General features: G+C 43.4%; 3 protein-coding genes across 3 annotated transcripts; 2 read left to right on the top strand and 1 right to left on the bottom strand.

Moving 5' to 3' along the window:
- Nucleotides 1-68: 68 nt before the first annotated feature.
- Nucleotides 69-9,074, top strand: ei24 (EI24 autophagy associated transmembrane protein). The gene is made up of 11 exons (XM_070844295.1): nucleotides 69-172; nucleotides 1,445-1,581; nucleotides 2,977-3,122; nucleotides 3,690-3,750; nucleotides 4,153-4,219; nucleotides 4,304-4,428; nucleotides 5,554-5,673; nucleotides 5,940-6,051; nucleotides 6,146-6,257; nucleotides 7,732-7,806; nucleotides 7,897-9,074. Exons 2-11 carry the CDS (start codon nucleotides 1,540-1,542, stop codon nucleotides 8,057-8,059), a joined length of 1,023 nt encoding a protein of 340 aa, XP_070700396.1. The 5' UTR covers nucleotides 69-172; nucleotides 1,445-1,539; the 3' UTR covers nucleotides 8,060-9,074.
- Nucleotides 9,075-10,099: 1,025 nt separating this feature from the next.
- Nucleotides 10,100-17,761, top strand: stt3a (STT3 oligosaccharyltransferase complex catalytic subunit A). The gene is made up of 18 exons (XM_070844293.1): nucleotides 10,100-10,152; nucleotides 10,941-11,061; nucleotides 11,156-11,216; nucleotides 11,301-11,422; nucleotides 11,846-11,991; nucleotides 12,526-12,616; nucleotides 12,705-12,811; nucleotides 12,897-13,061; nucleotides 13,269-13,449; nucleotides 13,590-13,745; nucleotides 13,888-13,979; nucleotides 14,149-14,304; nucleotides 15,052-15,240; nucleotides 15,394-15,510; nucleotides 15,587-15,689; nucleotides 16,116-16,304; nucleotides 16,661-16,776; nucleotides 17,383-17,761. The coding sequence occupies exons 2-18, from the start codon at nucleotides 10,974-10,976 to the stop codon at nucleotides 17,419-17,421; spliced, it is 2,118 nt and encodes a 705-aa protein (XP_070700394.1). The 5' UTR covers nucleotides 10,100-10,152; nucleotides 10,941-10,973; the 3' UTR covers nucleotides 17,422-17,761.
- A 427-nt stretch (nucleotides 17,762-18,188) lies between these two features.
- Nucleotides 18,189-21,305, bottom strand: LOC139213572 (cytoskeleton-associated protein 2). The gene is made up of 7 exons (XM_070844304.1): nucleotides 21,232-21,305; nucleotides 20,804-20,868; nucleotides 19,930-20,711; nucleotides 19,499-19,838; nucleotides 19,343-19,403; nucleotides 18,839-19,187; nucleotides 18,189-18,683 (listed from the first exon to the last, which is right to left on the bottom strand). Exons 2-7 carry the CDS (start codon nucleotides 20,846-20,848, stop codon nucleotides 18,419-18,421), a joined length of 1,842 nt encoding a protein of 613 aa, XP_070700405.1. The 5' UTR covers nucleotides 20,849-20,868; nucleotides 21,232-21,305; the 3' UTR covers nucleotides 18,189-18,418.
- Nucleotides 21,306-21,407: the final 102 nt, after the last annotated feature.

Genomic DNA, 21,407 nt, shown 5'->3' with positions numbered 1-21,407 from the left:
ATCGTGGGGAGGACTACACTTCCCATGATCCTCAGGAGTCGGAGCTTGCGCAATATGTTTTCCACGGCCCAGACTGCTGGTACTGCTGTTTGGTGTTGTTGTTGTTGTCACACGAAGGGGGCAAAAAGACAGAATTATCGAAGTTAAAATAACCCCGAGCCTGTCGCATGAGGTAAGGAAGACACGACTGTTGACCGTGTGCTCTGTCTCCGACTTTACACGCTAATTGATGCGGTGTCTTTACGAAAATCACAAGAGTTAAAGGAGTTGTTGAGCGTTAACACTGAGCTAGCAGCACAGGCAGACAAGCTAGCAGAGCACTGAACTAACCAGTGAAAGTCAAAGATTATGAGACCAGAGGCGTCGTGCTGAGCAGACTGGCTACATATACATTCAGAGCCTTCGGTCACACAGTGGTGAAGATAGTCAGGACTTGTCGTCAGGCCAGGGAGAGCCAGCTAACCCTGCCTGAGCGCCGTGTCCTGCCCGAGCTAGCCCTCTGAGTCAGCCTGCTAACGTTAACTTACACCAACAGTGTCACCAGGACACACCGGCTCAAGTCACGTCTCTCTTTCACCTCGGTGCAAAACTTGTATAATAGACAGAGACTCCCTGCTTCTGAGAAGAGGAGACGGGACTGGACTGCTGTATAACGTTACCATGCAGACACATCTCTGGGTTTGTTCAAATAAATCGGACAATAGCAGCATTTCCTGGTACAGACATTAGCGTTAGCTTTGCTTTCTTCGTTACAGACAGGTTCGCTAATAACCTCAGATTCTCTTTGTGTCTTTATGTTCCTCTGTTCATGAAGGTGATAACTTGTTTGTGTCCAGTTATTTCTCCGTGAGATCTACAGTCAACTTTTTTGACCACATGTGTTCAGGAAGGAGCTAAAACTAATGTTAAACCAAGTAGAGTAGTAAACCTTATAGAGAAAAGTGAGAATCACACATTAGCACAACTTTGTTTTTTGATCAAATGTGGTTGATGAGGTATTTTTTGAAACAAATAAAAGTTATATCAGATATGAATCAGCATAAAATGGCTACCAAATATCCAAAGTATGGAAAAGAGGGCCAAACAGCTGGTTATCATTCTCCATGCCACGCAGGTTTGATTCCCACTCACACTTGGAAAACTGCTAAATTTAGAAATGCCAAGATCTCTATTCATAAAAGCTCCAAAGGTGAATACTTAGTATGGATATGCTCAGTTCTACTAACACTACTGGATTAAGCTGACATGGGTGGAAAAATGAAGTGAAACAAAGACAACTTTATATTATATTGCAGTGAGTCCATTGCAGATTGTGCCTCTAGCAACTGTATGTCAGCACACCGAAGTGAGCCCTCTGCTGTTTGGAGGTTGCTGTAGATGTCTAGAAAGAGATCCCCGCCAGATCTTGTCCTCACTTGGTTTCCTTGGTTTTGGCTTGTGGCAGGTTACTGGGTGAGCCCCTCCCTGCCATGAGAGCTGACCACCAGGTCACCAGCCCCCCCTCCTTCTGCAGTTGATGGATCTGCAGCTGGTCCAGAGATGACAGACAGCGTCAGGGCCTTCCTCCGTAATGTTGCAACGGTTAGCGCACACACACACACACATCCATATAATGAAATTCTGTACAACGCCACCACCGCTACAACTTATCTAGAATTATTAAATTTCTGACAGTTTCAGAGTGTATGAACTTCAGAAAAGTAGAATTCATTAGATTGTACAAGTGTACCTAATAAAGTGAGTAGTGAGTGTAGTAGGTGTGTTTGTATGTTGTTCAGCTAAGAAGATTAAATGTTGTAATTATGACATGATTACATGTATCCACTAACAAATCTAAATGATGTATTCTGTGCTGTTTTAGTTTGTTCCTGAAACATTTAATCCCTAGTTTTCTACAGTCAAGAAAACAGGTGGCGTATGACCAGAACAAAAGGGGGTTAGCACAATAAAAGCAACACTTGCATGTTATAAATCCCTCTAATACAATAACCATGAAGTAAACACTACCACGATGAAGCCTATCATGTTGTGTATCTGTTTTAGTGTCAGATATTCTCTGTAGAAGCTGAACATCACCTCAGCCTCTAACTGATGTGTATATATAGCGTATGAAGGGCAAATGTTAAGAGTGAAATTCTATGTTGAGGCATGGGTTTTTGTGTACTTTCAGCACAAATGAGGACAGTTGAACTTCATTTTCTATTTATTACCTTGGACTTCATCATTATGCACCATCGGCTTGAATGTGGCTATACTCCAAAAGAGTCCAAAGATAATGTTTGTCTTTGGAAAAGTTCCAGGTGTCCCTTTTCTTATCCCATTAATGGTGTCCCTCTGCTACCTGCACATAGCAGAATAGACTTTGTGGAGCCGTATTATGGATCCCCAAAGTGTTCACTATTAAATAAAGCTCACTTATTAAAAAGGACATAATGAAATAATGGGTTTTTTGATTTCATCATTATCTTTGTAGTTAATATTGAACACTTCGAAGCTCCGTGCCATCCATTTAATGGTGCGCAATAGCCAATGGTCAATGCTGGGCCAACAGTCAGTTTGATTAAAAATTGTATTTCAGCGTAATATCCTGTCATCATCTATCATCCATGGAGCAGTTTACTGAATGGCCTCAGGGTCGGCATTGTGCTAGACCTGTCACTCTAGAAGAACTTCAGCTATATGTGTTTTAATGGAGAATATATCACGGGGCCTCTATGCTGTTTGAGAGGGGTTTTCAGCTTGGCAAGAAGAAAAATTCTGGTCAACATTAGATTAATTAAACAGCGATCCAAAATGACCTGAAGCTTCGGCTATACACAGCTTTGTGTACAGAACTAGCAAGTCCTAAAATATTGGTATTATTGGTTGGTGTTCATCCAACTATTTATTGAGACATTTCAAAGCTCCACTAACGAGGTCATTTTCACAAAGCAGGAACAAACTCATATGTCATGTCTCTCACTCTGGGTTCTCTAGGGGATCAAGGACTCCATATTGGGGATTGGAACAATCTCCAAGCTGGATGCCCGCATCCAGCAGAAAAGGGAAGAGCAGCGGAGGAGAAGGGCCAGTGGGGCCCTGGCACAGAGACGGGCACAGAGTGAGGAGCGCAAACCGGACAAGTAGGCCAGAAAGAAAGAAGTAGTCTGTTTGGGTCGCAATGCTGCTGATTGTCTTGGCCAGAGTCAGATATGCTCATGGATGATATGTTATGTGTCGGATTTATTAGCAACTCCTCCTGTATGATCCTCTCAGGTAGAACTTCCTGTGCGCCTCCCATGCAGTGTACCGTTTCCCACTAGCTTCCACAGCTAAATAGATGGCCACTGGCAACTTTAGAGTTTTAGCTCATTGCACATGTAAACAGGAAGTGGTTGAACATGTTTCTGTACTCTCATTTTACTGTTAATAAAGTACATCACAGCATTTTGTTTAACTGGAGCAGAAATACGTCCATACAGCGATACAATATATCCCCGTTTAAATGACTGACCATTTGTTACCAAACATACCTGAGTAAAAGCCACGGTTCCAGACACTTTCAGTCTTCAAACAGAGACATGTTCACATCATCTACGACTTGTCTTGCATTGTCTGACTCTGGTTATATAAGAACAGACTAATTAAAATGAATCTTTTTAATATTCAACAGTGACGGACATGGTCATTTATTTATTTTCTCTTCTTAGTGAACCCAAAGTAGCCAGCAGGATTTTTCAGTGCTGTGCCTGGAATGGGGGAGTGTTCTGGGTAAGATATTTATCCTGCTCTCACAGTACAGCCTCGTCACTCACACACCACTGAATACTTTACAGCTGGAAGTTTTGAGTTTCCATTTTAATACTGCTTCTAGATGTTTGCTTTTTAGCCACGTGTTGTTCCAGACTTATCTTTCAGCTTCTGTACAGTTTTGGGAACAACAGCTAAAGAAATGATCTTTGATAGCTAACTCTGTTACACCAATGTTTCGTGGCCCCTGTCCCGAATCCTTCAGGTGCTGTCTTGAGTGTGACTTCTTAATTGTGTCATTTTTAAGGTTGCTGTCCCCTTTAAATGTCCACTATCTAAGCCAAGTACCAGATTTTGAAAATCCTGTTGTGTGGCGAAACATGAGTGGAAGAGTAACTACAGCATTTCATCTTCTCTCTCCAGCTCAGTCTGTTTCTCTTCTACCGAGTGTTTATCCCACTGCTGCAGACTCTCACAGCAAAAATCATCGGTATGTATGGCTGCATGTGAATCTGGGGCAGCTTCTCTGGCTTGTGGTAGGAAGCAGTCAGTCAACAAGCTGTTTGTGCTCCAGGTGACCCCTCCCTCCATGGCAGTGTGTGGTCCTGGTTAGAGTTCATCCTGACCTCTGTCTTCAGTGCTCTCTGGGTTCTGCCTCTGTTCGTCCTCAGCAAGATAGTCAACGCCATCTGGTTCCAGGTTAGGTCCTGCTTCACTAGGCTGTAATGATGTGACGACAGAACAGGTGGCCTTTTGAAAATCTACACATAGATCCCTTCGTGTAGTCTGAGATTCATTAAGCCATCTCTGCTTCTCCCACTTCTGTAATCAAGTCTATTCTTCCTGTGCACTGTTATGAACTGATCCTCTATCAAAAAAGGGTAAAATAAACACACAGCATGTTTGAATTGGTCTGAAATTCTAACTTGTTGCCTGAAGCAGGTTGTTGTAAAGTGGGAGAATCAGGACAATAGTTCTGAATACAAAACATTTAAAAAAATTACCTCATTACACAGAAAGAATCTGTTTATAATCAAGTTTTATTTTCTCATATGACCACAGCAAAGCAAAAGACACTTGTCTTCCTAATCCTGATGTTTCTAATGTTTTTCATATGCTCTGTAGCAGTTGGGCTACACTGACATATACAGTACTGTGTAAAAGTCATAGGCAAATGTGAAGAATGCTTTCAAAAACAGAAGATTTAATTGTTCATTTATTTTTACCAATTTACAAAATGCAAAGTGATCAAACAGACTACCTCTACGGTCCTCAATGTTACCCGGTTCTTTGTGCTTCTTCACAAGAGCTTGAAACCCCAGTCCGCTCTGAAATCTTTGCCTGGGAGAGACCTTGCTGATGCAGTGTAACTACCTGTGTCTTGTTGCTGTGCTCGGTCTTACAATGGTGTATGACCTGTTGGCAGCAGAGTTTGGCTGTTCCTCGCCTGGTTTTAAGCCTCCTACAGCTGTTTCTCTTTCAGTCAATGACTGTGGTTCAGCCTACATATAAAGTTGATGATCATTAGCACCTGTTTGGTATAATTGGTTAATCACACGCCTGAATATGTTCTTACAAAATCCCTGACTTAGTGCAGGTGTACCTAGAAGAATTGATGCTGTTTTGAAGGCAAAGGGCACTCATCAAATATTGATTTGATTCAGATGTTTCTTCTGTTTGCTCACTTTGCATTTTCTAAATCGATAAAAATAAACAATTAGATTTTATATTTTTGAAATCAGTCTTACTTTACAGTATTTCTTCTCACCTGCCTAAGACCTTTGCACGGTTCTGTAGGTATCAGTGTGTTACTCTCTGTTGCAGGATATAGCTGACCTAGCATTTGAAGTGTCTGGATGTAAAGCGCAGCCGTTCCCCAGCGTCAGTAAGATCATCGCAGACATGCTGTTTAACCTTCTCCTCCAGGCACTCTTTCTCATTCAGGTATACTTTTCTTCATGTAGAAATAATGCCCCTCCTTTGTGTGTCTCTATTGATCATTACCACAAAATCCCACAGCAGTGCATGTTCCCAGAGCTCCTCCTGTGATTCTCTTCACAGTCGTCACTCAGGATGTTTTGAGTTGAACAGTTACAGTAAATCTGCCCAGATTCACCACGTCTGCAAATTCTATAATCTTTCTGACTCTGTCACAAACTTTCTCTCTGCTTGGTGATCACACTTTGTCATGTATTTTGGTGGTCCTCTAGGGTATGATTGTTAGCCTCTTCCCCATCGATGCCATTGGACAGATGGTTAGCCTCCTCCACATGTCTCTGCTCTACTCCCTGTACTGCTTTGAGTATCGCTGGTTCAACCACGGTGAGATACACACGTCACATTCTACACCCAAAATGAATCACCTGGATTCCACGGAGATCTCAAATGAAACTGTTGCTCTTTATGTTGATGGAAGGTGTGGAGATGCACCAGCGGCTGTCCAATATTGAGAGGAACTGGCCCTATTACTTCGGCTTCGGTTTGCCCATGGCTCTGCTAACCGCCCTGCCCTCCTCATACATCATCAGGTAAGACTTCAAATTCCTGATTCATCAAGAAAATAAGTGACAGGTTCATTGACGTTAAAAATGATTATTATTTCCAGTCCTATTATATAAATGATGAGGTATGCCAGACCTCTCTCCACACTGGGTTTCTGGAGAAAGGTCTGACTAAACATTCTGGGAAAAAGCTCTGGTTTGTTTTAGGGATGTTGTAATATACCTGTGTTGACAATAACAATGCTATTTTTTAAATATTGATATCCTCTTCATAGCACACATGATAACATCTTTCTTACTACATAATCGAGCGCCTCTTAATTTCTGCTTCATTTTGTTTATGCTTTGTCTCTATCCCCTAATGATTTAAAGGCAGGGTCTGTAACACTGAAGAAACTAGCAAGAGTAGCTAGAGTTATCCAACCGAAAATACCCCCCCCCAGGATTCTCTGCAAGCCTCTCCTGCACAATACATGAACACACTGCCTGACTAATGTCACTGTTGAAAATCTAGTCCACAACAGTGATCAGAAGACTGGCTGCTGGGTCTCTTCTGTTTGTACAGAACTGCTGACTGACAGTCTCTCTCAGCTTTTATAACCTCAAGCAAAACAGCCGTCACAAATGTAAGGTTAGCTTTAGCTCACTGGGCTCAGAGGCTGAGCTTTGAGCTGTTGGCTCACTAAATGACAGCCGGTGAGAACCCCGGCTCTCTCTCATTCTTCGGCCCGGTGGGTGTAGGCTTTGTGCTGGTAACCTGCAACAGTCTGTCAGTGAACCATGACTCAAATTTTGGCTGCAGTTTCTCTGCCATTCTCGTGGCATTTTTATGTGGGTAGGTTTCTAGCTTTAGCCTTGTGGAAGACTCCAAACATGCCCAATGAGTGCACTTGCAGAGGATGAGCAGGTAGGCAGACAGGCAGGTAGGCAAAGGAAATGATTGGACACTGGATGTTTTTTCTTTTCTTTTTTTTTTTATCTAATTGTGTCACTTGAATTGATTGCTGCCAGGATGTTATGAGAAACAAAAAATGCTTCTAAAATAAGTTGCAGACCCTTCCTTTAACTCTGGCTGCGGCGTGCACAACAGCCCCGTTCAGACCAGGCATTAACATGCATCTTGGGTGATCTGATCATAAGTGCACCCTAATCTAAGATCTAAAGTTTAAAATGTGAGTTTATGCCCAAAGAGCCATGTGATTCTCAACAGATTAAAATGTCTCAGCAGCACATCTGAAGAATCACTAACGTCCTCCTGGTTCACCTCCTGTCTTGAGTCAGAAATGATGAGCATGAAATGGATAAAAATGTGTTTCATTCTCAGATGAACAGTTTAGAAAACGTTGATAAGATGTAGAATATTTTACTATACCACAAAAAAGAGAGGAACTTTAAGAGTGGGAGGGAACAATGGAAAACAGAGCCCATGTTCTCTGTGGGCTGACTTTTTCTTTGCTGCATTTATTTATACAATGTTTTTGGTTTGTTCTTTTGTGCCCAGTGGCTGCTTGTTCTCCATCCTCTTCCCTCTGTTCATCATCAGCGCTAACGAGGCAAAGACACCAACAAAGCTGTAGTGAGTGTGAAATAAAGACAACTTTTCCTCAGAAATAGTTTCTTTAGATGCACGACTCACTGATGGCTCACGTTTGGTCCGCTCTTTCAGCCACTTCCAGCTGCGTCTCTTCTCCCTCGTGGTGCTGATCAGCAACAAGCTTTTCCACAAGACGGTCCACCTGCAGTCCTCCCTGACGTCGTCCACCTCCTCAGAGAGGCTGTCGTCCCCCCACACCTCCCCGACCCGCCAGAGACCTCTGCCCACCCAGTGATGGATCCATTTGAGGGAGATTGGAAAGCAGTCGATGAGCGAGATTTCCCATAATGAAGATGATATGTGGTTAAAGACAAAGGGTTTACATGTTTTTATCTAATCTCTGGCCCTTTGGTCCTTCATCTGCAGCACCCATCAGACACATTTTCAGTGTGACACAAAAAAATCGACTGCCCTGTGCCTCACACTCAAAACACATTATATACTCAGCTGTTGACTTGTTTTCTTTTGTGAGTTTTCTTTCATTGTTTTTTTTTGTATAATGTGCCATTTGAGTGACTCTCCTTTAATAAATGACAGCACAAGAAATCATGTAGTTTTAATATGTTTAAGCAAACTTGTGACTAAAGATGTTTTTTTTTGTAACGGAGGGGGCTTGTTTGCATTCAGAAGCGAAGCACAGTCGTTTTGTGTACACTACATGTTTTCTTGATGTCGCAAATCACATTCCCTCCTCACAGATTGCTCGTGGTTGTGTTTCTCTGTCAAACAATGGTGTCCTAGCAGTTCCAGGGATAACCTTGTATAGTTAAAAAGGGAGGCTTTTTTTATCCAGTAAGAGCTTTGTTTTTTAATAGAATATACAAACCAGATCAGGAGCTGCTGTAAAGAGGATTGGCGACCATAGTAATGGAAACCAAATAACACTGTTGTCGTGTGTTGAGTTATGGTTTGCTTGGTGTTTCATCCCACGTTACAGTCTCGTTCCACTGTCTGATGAGATTTACATGTTGCGAACCGTGAGATGACACCAGCAAAGGAAAGGCTGCTGAAGCGTTTTCAGTCTGTGTAATCTTAGCAGGCGATAGGTGAGTGACACTGCCAAACTGCTGCATCTAGCTTTTGTTTATTTCACTTCAACCACTGCAATGCTAAGCTCTGTCAGAAAGGAAGGAGCCACATAGTCCAAGTCCTGATATCCTGACAAATGGGTAATCAGCTTTGACCTGCTCGCTCTAGTGTTCCCCCCACCCCCTCGAGAGCTGAAGCAAATATAGTTGGACCCTACAGAACATCGGCTGTTTGTTTTTTGTGCTGTATATAATGGTAAAAACATCCTGAATGTTCGACCAGAAGCCCACCACCCTTTCTCTCAGTCATCAGAGCTCATGGCCACGGGGAGGGGCCCTGATTTTGAAATGGTGTGCAATTGTTGCAAGAAGAGCATAGTGTTTGTGCAGAATGATACATGTGAGTGAGGTTTTGTAAAAGTGATGCGTCTAATTTCAATAAAATTGGTCAGTATTCAATAGTTTGATGACTGTGTTTAGGGATTTGCCACCGTGGTTAGAGGACAAGACAGGACATTTCAAAATCAATGACAAGATGAACTGAAGATGGGAGAGTTGGAGCTAATAGTCACACTGAAAAGCTCTTCTAACCACAACAACGTGGATTCATGTTTTAAAAGGAGATAGGAAGTGATGCGTTGTTTTGCATATCCCTGATTTTAAATAAATGAGTGCCAGTCAGTGTAATAACTGAGCAGAGTTAGAACAAGCAGATATTGTGGGTATCCATGCACAACATATTAAGTCCTGTAGCAGTAAAGAAACTGAAGAATTAAGCTACAGTGTGATTTATTATTGTGATTTGAAGAAAATGGCACAGTGGAGTTACTGGAGAAGACCGTCCAATCTGAACCCAAGGAGATTCAGACTGCACACTTCTTCTTTCTGCAAATAAACAGCTAATAAGATGTTACAAAAATGCAGAGACAAAAATGAGAAATGTTTAGATAGCCTGCTTGTCTCTGTGTCCCTAAACAAGCCTACAGATGCTGCCTTCAAATGTCTGTTCGCCTCCACTAACTTTGGTTGCACCGCTGAGACGATGTTGCCTTGAGAGTTGTGCACCAGTAGGGGGCGACACGCAGTCCTTCCTCACTAAGGACACGTCACTACACTACAGCGGCAAGGAAGGGAAACAATTTTGAATGACAGCCGACGAGCCAATCAGATTCATGTGGGAGAACCGTTGACTGACGCTCAACCAATGAACGCGCACCGTGGCGCTATTGAGGCGGGACTAGTTCACGGTGAAGGTTGTGTGTGTGAATAGTGCATGAGCAGCAGGAGCGGAGCGGAGCGGGTGAGTCTTATGAACATCCAATGTTAAACCCTTTAGCTCACCTAGGAGCACCAATTTGTATTTTAGACTGTCGTCCTCCTGCCACACGTGAAGGAGTCATTGATATTTTCAAAATAAAACAGATAGGAGGCACGGGGCTAGGGTGTTCATTATACAGCAGCTAGCAGGTTAGCCCCGCTAGCCACTCACACTTTTAACTGAAAGGAAGTAGCATCAAGACTAGCCGGCCTGATGTGGAGTAGCTACAAGATGCTTTCTAATTTATAACAATGCTTGCGTTCATTTAAAGTGTGCACAAGTGAGTGTTAATATCTAGTTCACCAGCATTAGCTGCTGTACGGTGCCTTGCTCTGTGGTGTTGGGAAGGTGGGCTTCCTCTCAGTACTCGTATGGCTCGCTCCATTAATATTGCCTTGAAAGTTAGCATTAATCAGAGCTCTGTTCAGCTTGGTGGTTTGGGTTATCGTTTTGCAAAAGCGTGCAAAATCGGAAACAAGCAGGCACAACTAGCTGCAGAAGTTTTCCATGGTGGCTGCTTCCTGGTTCCTGACGCCACATCTTAGTGCGTGGCCTTATCTGGTTGGGCTGGACATGGAAGTTAACAGTTGGAAGACTGTGATTTGTTTATTTTGCTCTTGAGCGTCTCAAACATCTGACCTTGAAAAGATTTTCTTTCTTTTTTTTTTTAAATTTACAAACTAAAACTTCTATTGGGCAGTTTTGGGCCACTCTCCACATTCTCCCTGTGTATACCTCTCAGTCTGACAGTGCTTGTGTTCCTCCATCAGGTAGTACGGTGAGCTGTCCTAAACCTCACCAAAATGACCAAGCTGGGCTTCCTGCGTTTGTCCTATGAGAAACAGGACACGCTGCTGAAGCTGCTCATCCTGTCTATGGCCGCTGTCCTCTGTGAGTCTTCTGCTCCCTATAAACAGCTGCATTGTCTCCCTAATACTATAAACTCACCCAACACATTAATTCATGTGCATCTCCTTCTCCTCAGCATTCTCCACCAGACTCTTTTCCGTCTTGAGGTTTGAAAGTGTCATCCATGAGTTTGATCCGTAAGTGCTACTTCTGTCATGGTTGTTTCCCAAGGTGGTTAGTGGATTTTCCTCTGTAAAGTAATGTCTCCCCTTCACCCGCAGGTACTTCAACTACCGTACCACCCGCTTCCTGGCAGAAGAAGGATTTTATAAGTTTCACAACTGGTTTGACGATAGGGCATGGTATCCTCTGGGGAGGATCATTGGTGGCACCATTTATCCAGGTAGGAACCAGAATTGATGATTCGAGTGCAGTACAAGTGTGGGCTTATAAACTGGGTTGTTTGATAGCAAAAGCAGGGCAGATCAAGTGTAGTGTGAAGGGCCGTCCACACCAGGAAGGAACAATAATGATAACTAGAAATATATCTTTTTAAAAGTTGTTCTAATTTAAGTGGGCGGCCAAGTCCAGTCCAGTCCAGTCCAGTTCAGTCCGGTCCGGTCCGGTCAAGTCCACACCAAAACTATAACGACAACGACAGTTGTGAACAATATTGTTGGTATTGTCCTAAGCTGCTGACACAGCTGGAGCCTGCAGAGAGTCCCTGCTGCCACCTTTTAAAGAACATCATTCATCAGTATGGATGCTTACATTGTCTTTCTCGGTGTGGACGGCCCTTACAGTTCCCTCTCTTCTCTCTCACCAGGACTGATGATCACCTCTGCCGTCCTGTACCACATCCTACATTTCTTCCACATCACCATTGACATCCGTAATGTCTGTGTCTTCCTGGCACCCTTGTTCTCCTCCTTCACCGCCATCGTCACCTACCACTTCACCAAGGAGTTAAAGGTAAGTGCATAATTAGATGCACAACAATTATTTAAAGTGGTAAACTTTTAATAAAATGCAAACCTGCTTTTTTTTAAGGGGCAGTTCAGCAATTTAGCTTCACGTGTAAATAAATGAAGGGACGCCATAGAGTCAACATAAAAAAAAATGGAGGAATTAGCATATCCTGACCTTTTGCTCCCAGTGTGGTTAAGCTCCAAAAACACTGGATCCCGTATGATTATTTCCATGCCACCAGTTGGTAACAGGCTTTGTGTCCCAGGCCTAATCTGACATAACTCTAATTGCTCTCTTAGACTTCTTCCCCCTAAATGTTCCCCACAGAAATAGTGCAACTGCTCACAGGTTTATGGGTTGTCCTGGTCTTCATGTCAAAAGGTGGATTATCTTTTTAGAACTCTTTTAGGAAGGTACACTCAGTAGACCAGGGCTTTTTCTGTTGAATGGAGTAGTTCAGTATGCTTTTACTGATATGTTGATATGTAAAAATGAATGTACTGATTATTTGCACTAACTAGTTTTGTGTCTGTGTAGGATGCAGGTGCTGGGCTCCTGGCTGCTGCCATGATTGCAGTGGTGCCTGGTTACATCTCTCGTTCTGTAGCTGGCTCCTATGATAATGAAGGTATACACCTGCTGTGCACAACAATGTCACTTAAGGAAAATATCATTAGAAGATTGTTAATGAAATCCCCATGTACTATCTTACCCAGGGATTGCTATCTTCTGCATGCTGTTGACTTACTACATGTGGATCAAGGCTGTCAAAACGGGGTCAGTGTACTGGTCTTCCATATGTGCACTGGCCTACTTCTACATGGTGAGGACATTTAAAAAGTGTGCCTGTCTTATTGCCTTAATTCAGAGTTTACAGATGTCCTGATGAGGTGTTTGTGTGTATCTAGGTTTCCTCCTGGGGTGGCTACGTGTTCCTGATCAACCTTATCCCACTCCACGTCCTGGTTCTGATGCTCACAGGCCGATTCTCTCACCGCATCTATGTGGCTTACTGCACAGTCTACTGCCTGGGCACCATCCTCTCCATGCAGATCTCTTTTGTTGGTTTCCAGGTACGAAGACGCACTTTAATCTATCTTATGTAACAGAGGAGTTACTCAGATGCTCATGCCTCATCTTACACTCTCCGACAAAATATACAGAAAAGAAAAAAAAAAAGGTCCTCGCTTGAATCTTCAGGCTGAAAATATCATCTAGGCCAAAGAAGATACAAAAGTCAGTGTCCGTTCACCTCCCTCTCTTTTTCTCTCTCGTACCAGCCGGTGCAGTCATCGGAGCACATGGCAGCCTTTGGTATGTTTGGCCTGTGCCAGATTCATGCCTTTGTGGACTACCTGCGCAGCAAACTCAATGCGCAGCAATTTGAGGTGCTGTTCAAGAGCGTCATCTCCCTGGTGGGCTTCATCCTGCTGTCTGTGGGCACTGTTCTCATGCTGACTGGTAAGAGGGTTTGCAAGGCGCACCCGTAGACACTTTGGCAAATGAAGCACTCCTTCCGTAACTCTTCCTCTTTTCTTTTTGTGAGAAAGTGATTTGGAGGGTTTTTTTTCTTTGACTGACCAGATGTATGTTTCCCTCAGGTAAGATCTCTCCATGGACTGGTCGTTTCTACTCCCTGCTGGACCCCTCCTATGCCAAGAACAACATTCCCATCATCGCCTCCGTCTCTGAGCACCAGCCCACAACCTGGTCCTCGTACTACTTTGACCTCCAGCTGCTGGTCTTCATGTTCCCAGGCAAGTGCACACTCAGCAGACACATACAGAGTAACACAGGGTTCACACTGTGTGATCACTCCATCTGTCATGCAGAGGAAACACACCGCTCATTGGATGCTTGTTGGATTTTGACTGATGGTTACTCTCCTCTTCCTTACAGTTGGTCTTTACTATTGTTTCAACAACCTGTCTGATGCCAGGATCTTCATCATCATGTATGGAGTCACCAGCATGTACTTCTCAGCTGTCATGGTACGTCCTGTATAGAGCCACGTGTACTGTACTGAGGTCACAGAGGACTGATTTCCAGAGCATTCAAGTAGGAGTCTAGAAGTAGAAAACGATGAGTTGAGGAAAGTGAATTTGCACCTACTTTATACTTCATGTGAGTTAACGTACTGCTTGTTTGCTGCCTGCTCAGGTGCGTCTGATGTTGGTTCTGGCTCCAGTCATGTGCATCCTGTCAGGCATCGGTGTGTCCCAGGTTCTCACCACTTACATGAAGAATCTGGATGTCAGCCGGCCAGACAAGAAGAGCAAGAAGCAGCAAGACTCCACCTACCCCATCAAAAATGAGGTAGGAGGTCTGAGAGACTGGTGTCACAATAGCACAGAGTGCTACTGCAGCTGTTAGAGCGTGGTGTCCTCTACAGTCTGTTTACATGCACACATTTCGATCCAGCACCAGCAGGAGGCATGATAATAACAGTGTTAAGACATTATTTAGCTAGACAAAAGAACTGCTGTCAGTTCTAGGTAATACTTCCATGGGAATGACTTTTTAAGTTAAAGTTAATAATGAAGTGTTCTTTGAAAAGATGGATAATGTCAACATGGCTTGTACACAGCTGTAGCTGTGTCCCAAATCCACACTATAAACTAATTCTTTATCGTTTGTACCAGAAGTTCCAGTACAACAATATTAACATAAGTTCCTGTTTCATACAGGAAGTGATGCAATATGGAATATCACCATTAATCATTTTTCTGGAGCTGGTCCACCACCATCCACAAATAATTTGAATTCAACTTGACTAAACTACATCTTACTAAAAATGTAATGTGATATAATAATAAGTCACAGGAGCCGTTTTATTGCATATTTGTATTTTTTAATTTGTTTTTCTGCATGCTTTACTTTGATACTTGAAGTACTTTTAGTAGTAGTACAGGACTTTTTTTATGTTGTAGTAGAGGTACTTTTTATGAAAGGTGAAAATCCCTCTTGTGCAGATGTTTGCCCTGATACCGATTAAACGCTCTAACGTCCTACCAAAGTATACCAGTGAACCACTGAACATTGTGTGTTGCATGTTCCTACCAGGTTGCCAGTGGGATGATTCTGGTCATGGCCTTCTTCCTCATTACATACACCTTCCACTCTACCTGGGTGACCAGCGAAGCCTACTCCTCTCCTTCAATTGTTTTGTCGGCCCGTGGAGGTGACGGCAGCCGCATCATCTTCGACGACTTCAGAGAGGCCTACTACTGGCTCCGCCACAACACTCCCGAGGTCAGTCATACCCAAAGAGATGACGTCAGTCAATAAGAGGATCTGAACTGAGGTTTTCAGATGATATGAACTGTACATAGATTGTTAGGTGTTGTGCACCATCATTGGATTAAAGGGCTTCCATTCAGTTAAAGTTTTATTTTGTGTTTCCAGGATGCCAAAGTCATGTCGTGGTGGGATTATGGCTATCAGATAACTGCCATGGCAAATCGAACCATTCTAGTGGACAACAACACCTGGAACAACACACACATCTCCAGAGTTGGACAGGTGAGCTGGGAAGCCTTTGGGATCACCCTGTTTGTAAAGTGCTACCATGCTGACTCGGTCGTTGTTTGTTGTGTAGGCCATGGCATCCACAGAGGAGAGGGCCTATGAGATTATGAGGGAGCTGGATGTGAGTTATGTCCTGGTCATCTTTGGAGGACTGACGGGCTATTCTTCAGATGGTACGTCCCAAGCATCAGGAGTGCAGAATCAGTACGATCAGAGCTACAGATTGAAGTTAATGTAACTGTCCTTCCTTGGTGTATTTTGTTTATAGATGGGATTTGATTTCACTTTAAACAAACCAAACTAAACTAAAAACCAACTAATGGCCGCTCCTGGTTAAACAAAAGGGATCTTACAGGTCTATCTCTGTGGGGATCCTTTCCATAATGTTTGTAGACTGTAATCTGAGCCTGTCGGTGGCAAAAACAATCACTTTTAGTAGACCTTTATCGCTGCCGTCTGAGGCGATCTACTGGACCAATTCCAAAAACATCTGTCTCACAATATATTTGGCTCACACATTCATTACGTGGAGTAACGACAGTGCTGGTTCACCAAGCCATTTTCAGCACCACCTCTAACTGATTCTGTCTGCATCACAGACATCAACAAGTTTCTATGGATGGTCCGCATTGGTGGAAGCACAGACACGGGCAAACACATCAAGGAGCACGACTACTACACTCCCACCGGAGAGTTCAGAGTGGACCGCGAGGGCTCGCCCGTCCTGCTCAACTGCCTGATGTACAAGATGTGCTACTACCGCTTCGGCCAGGTCTACACAGAGGCCAGTGAGTAACTCTGCAGCCCGTCTGTCATAATGCACGACCTGCTTTTAACTTACAATCAGGGGCAAATTGTGAGCGGCCCACATGTAAGCACTTTTGAAAGGACTGTTAAGATGATTGATGATGCAGCTCATTCATTCATGTTTTAATCATAGTTAGAACTGTTGGCAAAAACATGGAGCAGCTGTGAAAATGCCCAGTGGAAAATGCTGTGTAGATATCAGGTGCTCTGTGCTGAGATGAACTGCCGCATCAGCTTCTGAACAGGCCGCACTGTCAGCAGATAAGAAATAAATATTCATGTTGCTGGTCCTTCTGATTAAAGGTAAAATGACTTATCTTAATGATCTCCTCTGCAGAGCGCCCACCTGGTTATGATAGAGTGAGGAATGCTGAGATTGGGAATAAAGACTTTGAGCTGGATGTACTGGAGGAGGCCTACACAACAGAGCATTGGCTCGTTAGGATATACAAGGTAAACTGAGTTTTTTTTCCCCTCACCCCGTCCTTTTGACACAGAAAGATCTGTAAGGATCATTTGGAACTGTAGTTTGGTTTGCTGGTCAAGACTAGATCCTCTAAAACCTTGTTTGGGGAAAATGTAGGATATCAATGTTTTTACACACGACCGGTTGAGGAAACTTGGAACAGAGGGGTAAAAAGCCTAAACCTGGAATTAGAGCTGCAACTATTAATTGATAGAAGCTTATTCAACAAGTACTTTGATAGTCACTTAATTGTTTTGGTAACTTTTTAAAGAAAAGAATTAGAGGTTCTCAGACTTGAGAATTTCTTACTTTTCTTGATCTTACGTTCTAGTAAACCCAGTGTCAGCTTGGACTGTATTTTTCACTTTAAGGCCAAATAAACAACTCTTAATCTATAATAGAAATGATTAATGAAAATGACTGTAGCTCTACCTGGAATACACTTGAAGTCAGACTGATGGATGATTCAGTCGGACGTTGGCTTATTGTCTTGTTGCAGGTCGACTCCACATTCGCCCACATTCACATATGAACTCTAAACAACTGCATTTGAACAGGTCTGTCTAATTAAGTCTCATGTTCCATCTTTTTAGGTGAAAGATCTGGACAACCGAGGTCTTTCAAGGACATAAAAACTTCAGACAGCAGTAAAAAAAGAAACGGCCTTTAGCGCACAGCACTGAACACCTTCCCCTGTGGTCTGCAGATGAGTGGGAAAAGAGTACTTTTTATACTTTTGTTTTGGGGAAGAAGTTTGCATCCAAGAGATTTTTTTTGTGGATGATTAATTTTTTGTTTTTATTTTGTTATAATGAAATGTCTCATCTGGGATCAGAGGGAGCTGGTGTCAAAACGTCCAGTCTGATGTCAGGAAGTGTAATTTGCCATGAAGCGGTCATAAGAAAGCAGTGTTCATTCAAGAGCACTTTGGATTTTTACAATGTGGTCAATTAAAGTGGGATTAAACAATAATTGATCGTCTGTTATCTCCTTTTGAAATATACAAATTAAGACCATAGATGTGGGACCTATATGAAGCTGCTCTGCAGTCATTTGAATCTAGGTGAGATCCACTGCTGGTGACAAAATTGCCTAAAGGATTATTTGCCAATTTTTCTTATCAGTCATCTCTTAATTACATGAGCTTAAGAGGCCAGATTCCAGAGGCTGTTTCCTCCTCACTGTTTGAGGCCACTTTCACCCTGCCTGTACCCACAAATATTGAATACTCCCAAAATGAGTGTCCTGGGATGTTCCATGGTCTTAAACACCCGTCTGAAATGTGTGTAGGCTACATGATAAGGATGCTTTCAAGATGACTTCACTTTATCAAGTCTAGAAATCTAGTCTCAGAGCCCAACTGTTTGAGATACAATAATATTCTTTTATTGTAGTGCATTTGGCATTACATGTCAACTTTATATTAAAATGAATAGTATTAGAACATCTGTAGTACATTCAGAACAGAAAAGAACAGCTTGGCAGGAATTATGGTTCCCCCTCAAAATGACAATTTTTAGACAGATTAGTAAAAAATCATTTTTTTTAAAAAAAATGTTAACAGAATAAAGTGTCCATTAGCTCCCACACGTATCTGAAGGCTCATCAACTGCGTACATACAGAGCTCCTCATGGTCTGGGCTGGTCAGGCAGCTCTTCCAGAAGTGCAGGGTTTTTTCTGTAGATGTAGGCGTTTGAATCATCATCCAGCTTCACCAGCTCAGCCAGCGACGATATGCAGGGATCATGATCAACCAGCATTGTCGGCAGGCGGGAGGATTTACGCTGGATGCGGCAGGAACGGCGTACTGGTGTCAGGAACTTCAGATCTTTGATGTTGCTCTTTCTCCTGGATGTACTTGTGCTGGCCTCATCTTCAATTGTCCTCTTGACACTAAATAATTGGCATTTTAAAAAATTAGACACTATTACAGGTGAAAATAAACTCCTTTGAGGTCATTTATTTCATGGTTTGATAATACAACAGTTGATTGAAAGGATGAGGTTGAAGAAATTGCCAGTATTGCAAAAGAAAATTGATGGACTCACCTCTGCAGGTATGGAGTGGTCTTTACACTGTACTTTACTACCGAAGCATCCTCCATCTGTGGCGTGGTCTTCACCACAACCTCATCCTCATCATTTTCTACTTCCTCATCAGTTCCCACTTCCTGGTCACTTTCTACTTCCTCATCAGTTCCCACTTCCTGGTCACTTTCTTCTTCCTCATCAGTTCCCACTTCCTGGTCACTTTCTTCTTCTTCCATCACTTGCTCAACCTTTGGCTGCTCACCAACATCCTCAGGCATGTCAATCTTCTGGTCGTCTTTTTTACATTCGTCCTGTGGTTTGCTGTCCATCTCAACATCATTGCACACATCCGTCACCTGTGAACAGTCTAATGGACACAAATGACAAGACTGTAATGACAGTAACTATAATTCATCATGATACGAGTAGATCAGTTTTTACTTTCAGGAACTGACTCAATACCAAATTTACCAGACAAACCACTCTGCATCAAAGCAAGATGACAGAAACTGATGATCTCACCATCATTGCATCTAGAGGGCGTTTCCATGGCATCCAAAGCATCACACAGGTTCACAACAACCTGTCAGAAAGAAAACAAGGAAAAGGACGTAGTTTAGATCTGTGGAAGGTCATATTCTAAATCCAGCTAAATCAAAGACACTGACGTTTCCTCACATCATCTACTCTGTCCTGAGGCTCAACAGGCAGATCTGCATCAGAGTCTTCTAGCAGGTCCAGGGTGGTGTTCATGATCACAGGAGTCTGGCTGTGTGTTGATAGCTGTGCTCCCTGGGTACCTGCACAGTGAGCAGCAGCAGCGGGGTCTGCCTCGTCTTCTTCCAGATGAGGTTCAGGCTCAGGTTTGCGCTGTGCAGCTGGCTCAACATGAGACTGAGACTGAGGTTTGAGAGCTTCAGGTTTTGCAGAGACTTTGGTTTTGGGGGGCGCTGCACCAGTCAAGGCTGGTCTCTTGAAAGTCTTACCCTTGGAAGTTAACCACTCGGCTAGTTTCGCTCTGCAGAGACACAAACATTTTAAATGTTTCTGATGTACAGTAACACCAAGGCAAACAACGTGTGTGTGTACATGTGTGAGAGAAACGCTACCTTCTTTCCTCTGCAGACTCCATGGTGAGTCTGTACTGACTGAGGGTGCTTGTGACGGGAGGTTTGTTGACCTTCTTGTCTGTCACTGGAATCTTTGGCTTGAGGCTCTGAGTCCCACTTCCCTTGGTGGGAGCCACATTAGTGTTTCTGGAGCTGGTACAGGTTACTGTTGCACGGACTGTTCTGGCAGCGGGGCGAGCAGAGTGGAATCCAGCCGGGGGACGTCTGGCGACGGAGGGCTTCAGTGCAGGATTCAGTGTGCCACGCCCATCCAGCTCAGCAACAGATTTGGACCTGCTCTTTGACACGTTTCCAAGCCTTCGGCTCTCTGTTTTGGGTGCTGGTGGTTTCAGCTGTGCCCCGCCCGCCGTGGTACTTGACTTCCAAATGGATCCAATCTTTGACTGGACAATCTTCCCTTTGTACATGCCGGGAGCAGGTTTTGACGATGGCACAGTGGTTGGTGGCTTTGGAGCCTCTGCAACCATTTTTTTATGATTCACAACCTGTCCGGAGAGGAAGGCCTGGCTATGCGTTTGTCGTAGTTTGACCTCATCAGCAGAAGCTCCTCTCCCATCTCTCTGCGCAGTCTTTTCCTTTCTCGGAGCCTCACCAGATGTTGACCACGGTGCCACTGTTTTGGCCTTGGCTTTAAGAGGACCATTTCTGGCCAAGAGTTCCTCTTTTTTGTTGCTTTTCAGTTGGAAGGGAATAGTGGACGTTTTGTCTCTTTTCACAGAGGGCTTGCTCCCATGTGCTGGCTGAGCATTTTCCTTGTTTCCCTAATACAATTAAAACAAGACGGTAAGAGCTCTGAATGTGATTTAGACGTCCACACAGCGGGACAAACATGTCATGATATTCATCAACTTACTTTCTTATAGGTTTGGTTTCGTCTCGAAACTGCGACGTTGTCCATCGTTAAAGCAGTGAAGCTCCCTGGGCAGCGAACAAAGCGACAATAACCCCTTCATTAATATAATATACACCATCTACTGTTGGCTAGCATGCTAGCATCGTACTTGGTATAGTCTGCATGTAAAGTCGTATTCCGCCTAGTACACCTGTACTACTTTGGTGGGACATTTGCATATATTAGCTGGATGGACAGTGGACACGCTCTATTTATAGAAAAGCAATGCAGAAGCAACTTTAGCTCACCGTTAGCGGACATGTTGGGGAAAAGGGAAGGTTAGTGTTAGCGGGACGTTAGACGTTCAGGTTAACGGTGTTAAAAACAATGGCCGTTACTTCTGCTCTAGTCTTTACCTGTATTTAAGTAGAGTTGAAAATAAACCTTACCCTGTTGTGGTCTTTTGATGCATAATACGAGGGGAAGGTTCCTCCACAGAAGCACAACTATGGAGTAAAACACATCGTTTGTCTCTGCGGCAACAAACTGTTCGGTTTAACTTGACGCTGCTGCGCTGCCATTGGTCAGGATAGTATCGCGAGATGACGAAATGAACCAATAGGGT

The sequence above is a fragment of the Pempheris klunzingeri genome, chromosome 14 (assembly GCF_042242105.1).
Source record: "Pempheris klunzingeri isolate RE-2024b chromosome 14, fPemKlu1.hap1, whole genome shotgun sequence".
NCBI classification, from domain to species: Eukaryota; Metazoa; Chordata; class Actinopteri; order Acropomatiformes; family Pempheridae; genus Pempheris; species Pempheris klunzingeri.
This window is presented reverse-complemented; position numbering and strand designations above follow the sequence as displayed.

What these genes read in the sequence shown, in the direction of transcription:
- ei24 (XM_070844295.1), top strand. Translation starts at nt 1,540, where the DNA reads ATGACAGACAGCGTCAGGGCCTTCCTCCGTAATGTTGCAACG. An exon ending in GAGGAGCGCAAACCGGACAA is followed by an intron (nt 3,123 to 3,689) that starts GTAGGCCAGAAA and finishes TTCTCTTCTTAG; the next exon opens with TGAACCCAAAGTAGCCAGCA. An exon ending in CCCTCCTCATACATCATCAG is followed by an intron (nt 6,258 to 7,731) that starts GTAAGACTTCAA and finishes TTTTGTGCCCAG; the next exon opens with TGGCTGCTTGTTCTCCATCC.
- stt3a (XM_070844293.1), top strand. Translation starts at nt 10,974, where the DNA reads ATGACCAAGCTGGGCTTCCTGCGTTTGTCCTATGAGAAACAGGACACG. An exon ending in TCCGCCACAACACTCCCGAG is followed by an intron (nt 15,241 to 15,393) that starts GTCAGTCATACC and finishes TTGTGTTTCCAG; the next exon opens with GATGCCAAAGTCATGTCGTG. An exon ending in CCAGGTCTACACAGAGGCCA is followed by an intron (nt 16,305 to 16,660) that starts GTGAGTAACTCT and finishes TCTCCTCTGCAG; the next exon opens with AGCGCCCACCTGGTTATGAT.
- LOC139213572 (XM_070844304.1), bottom strand. Translation starts at nt 20,848, where the DNA reads ATGGACAACGTCGCAGTTTCGAGACGAAACCAAACCTATAAGAAA. An exon ending in CTCAGGACAGAGTAGATGAT is followed by an intron (nt 19,404 to 19,498) that starts GTGAGGAAACGT and finishes TCTTTCTGACAG; the next exon opens with GTTGTTGTGAACCTGTGTGA. An exon ending in GCCCTCTAGATGCAATGATG is followed by an intron (nt 19,188 to 19,342) that starts GTGAGATCATCA and finishes TGTGTCCATTAG; the next exon opens with ACTGTTCACAGGTGACGGAT.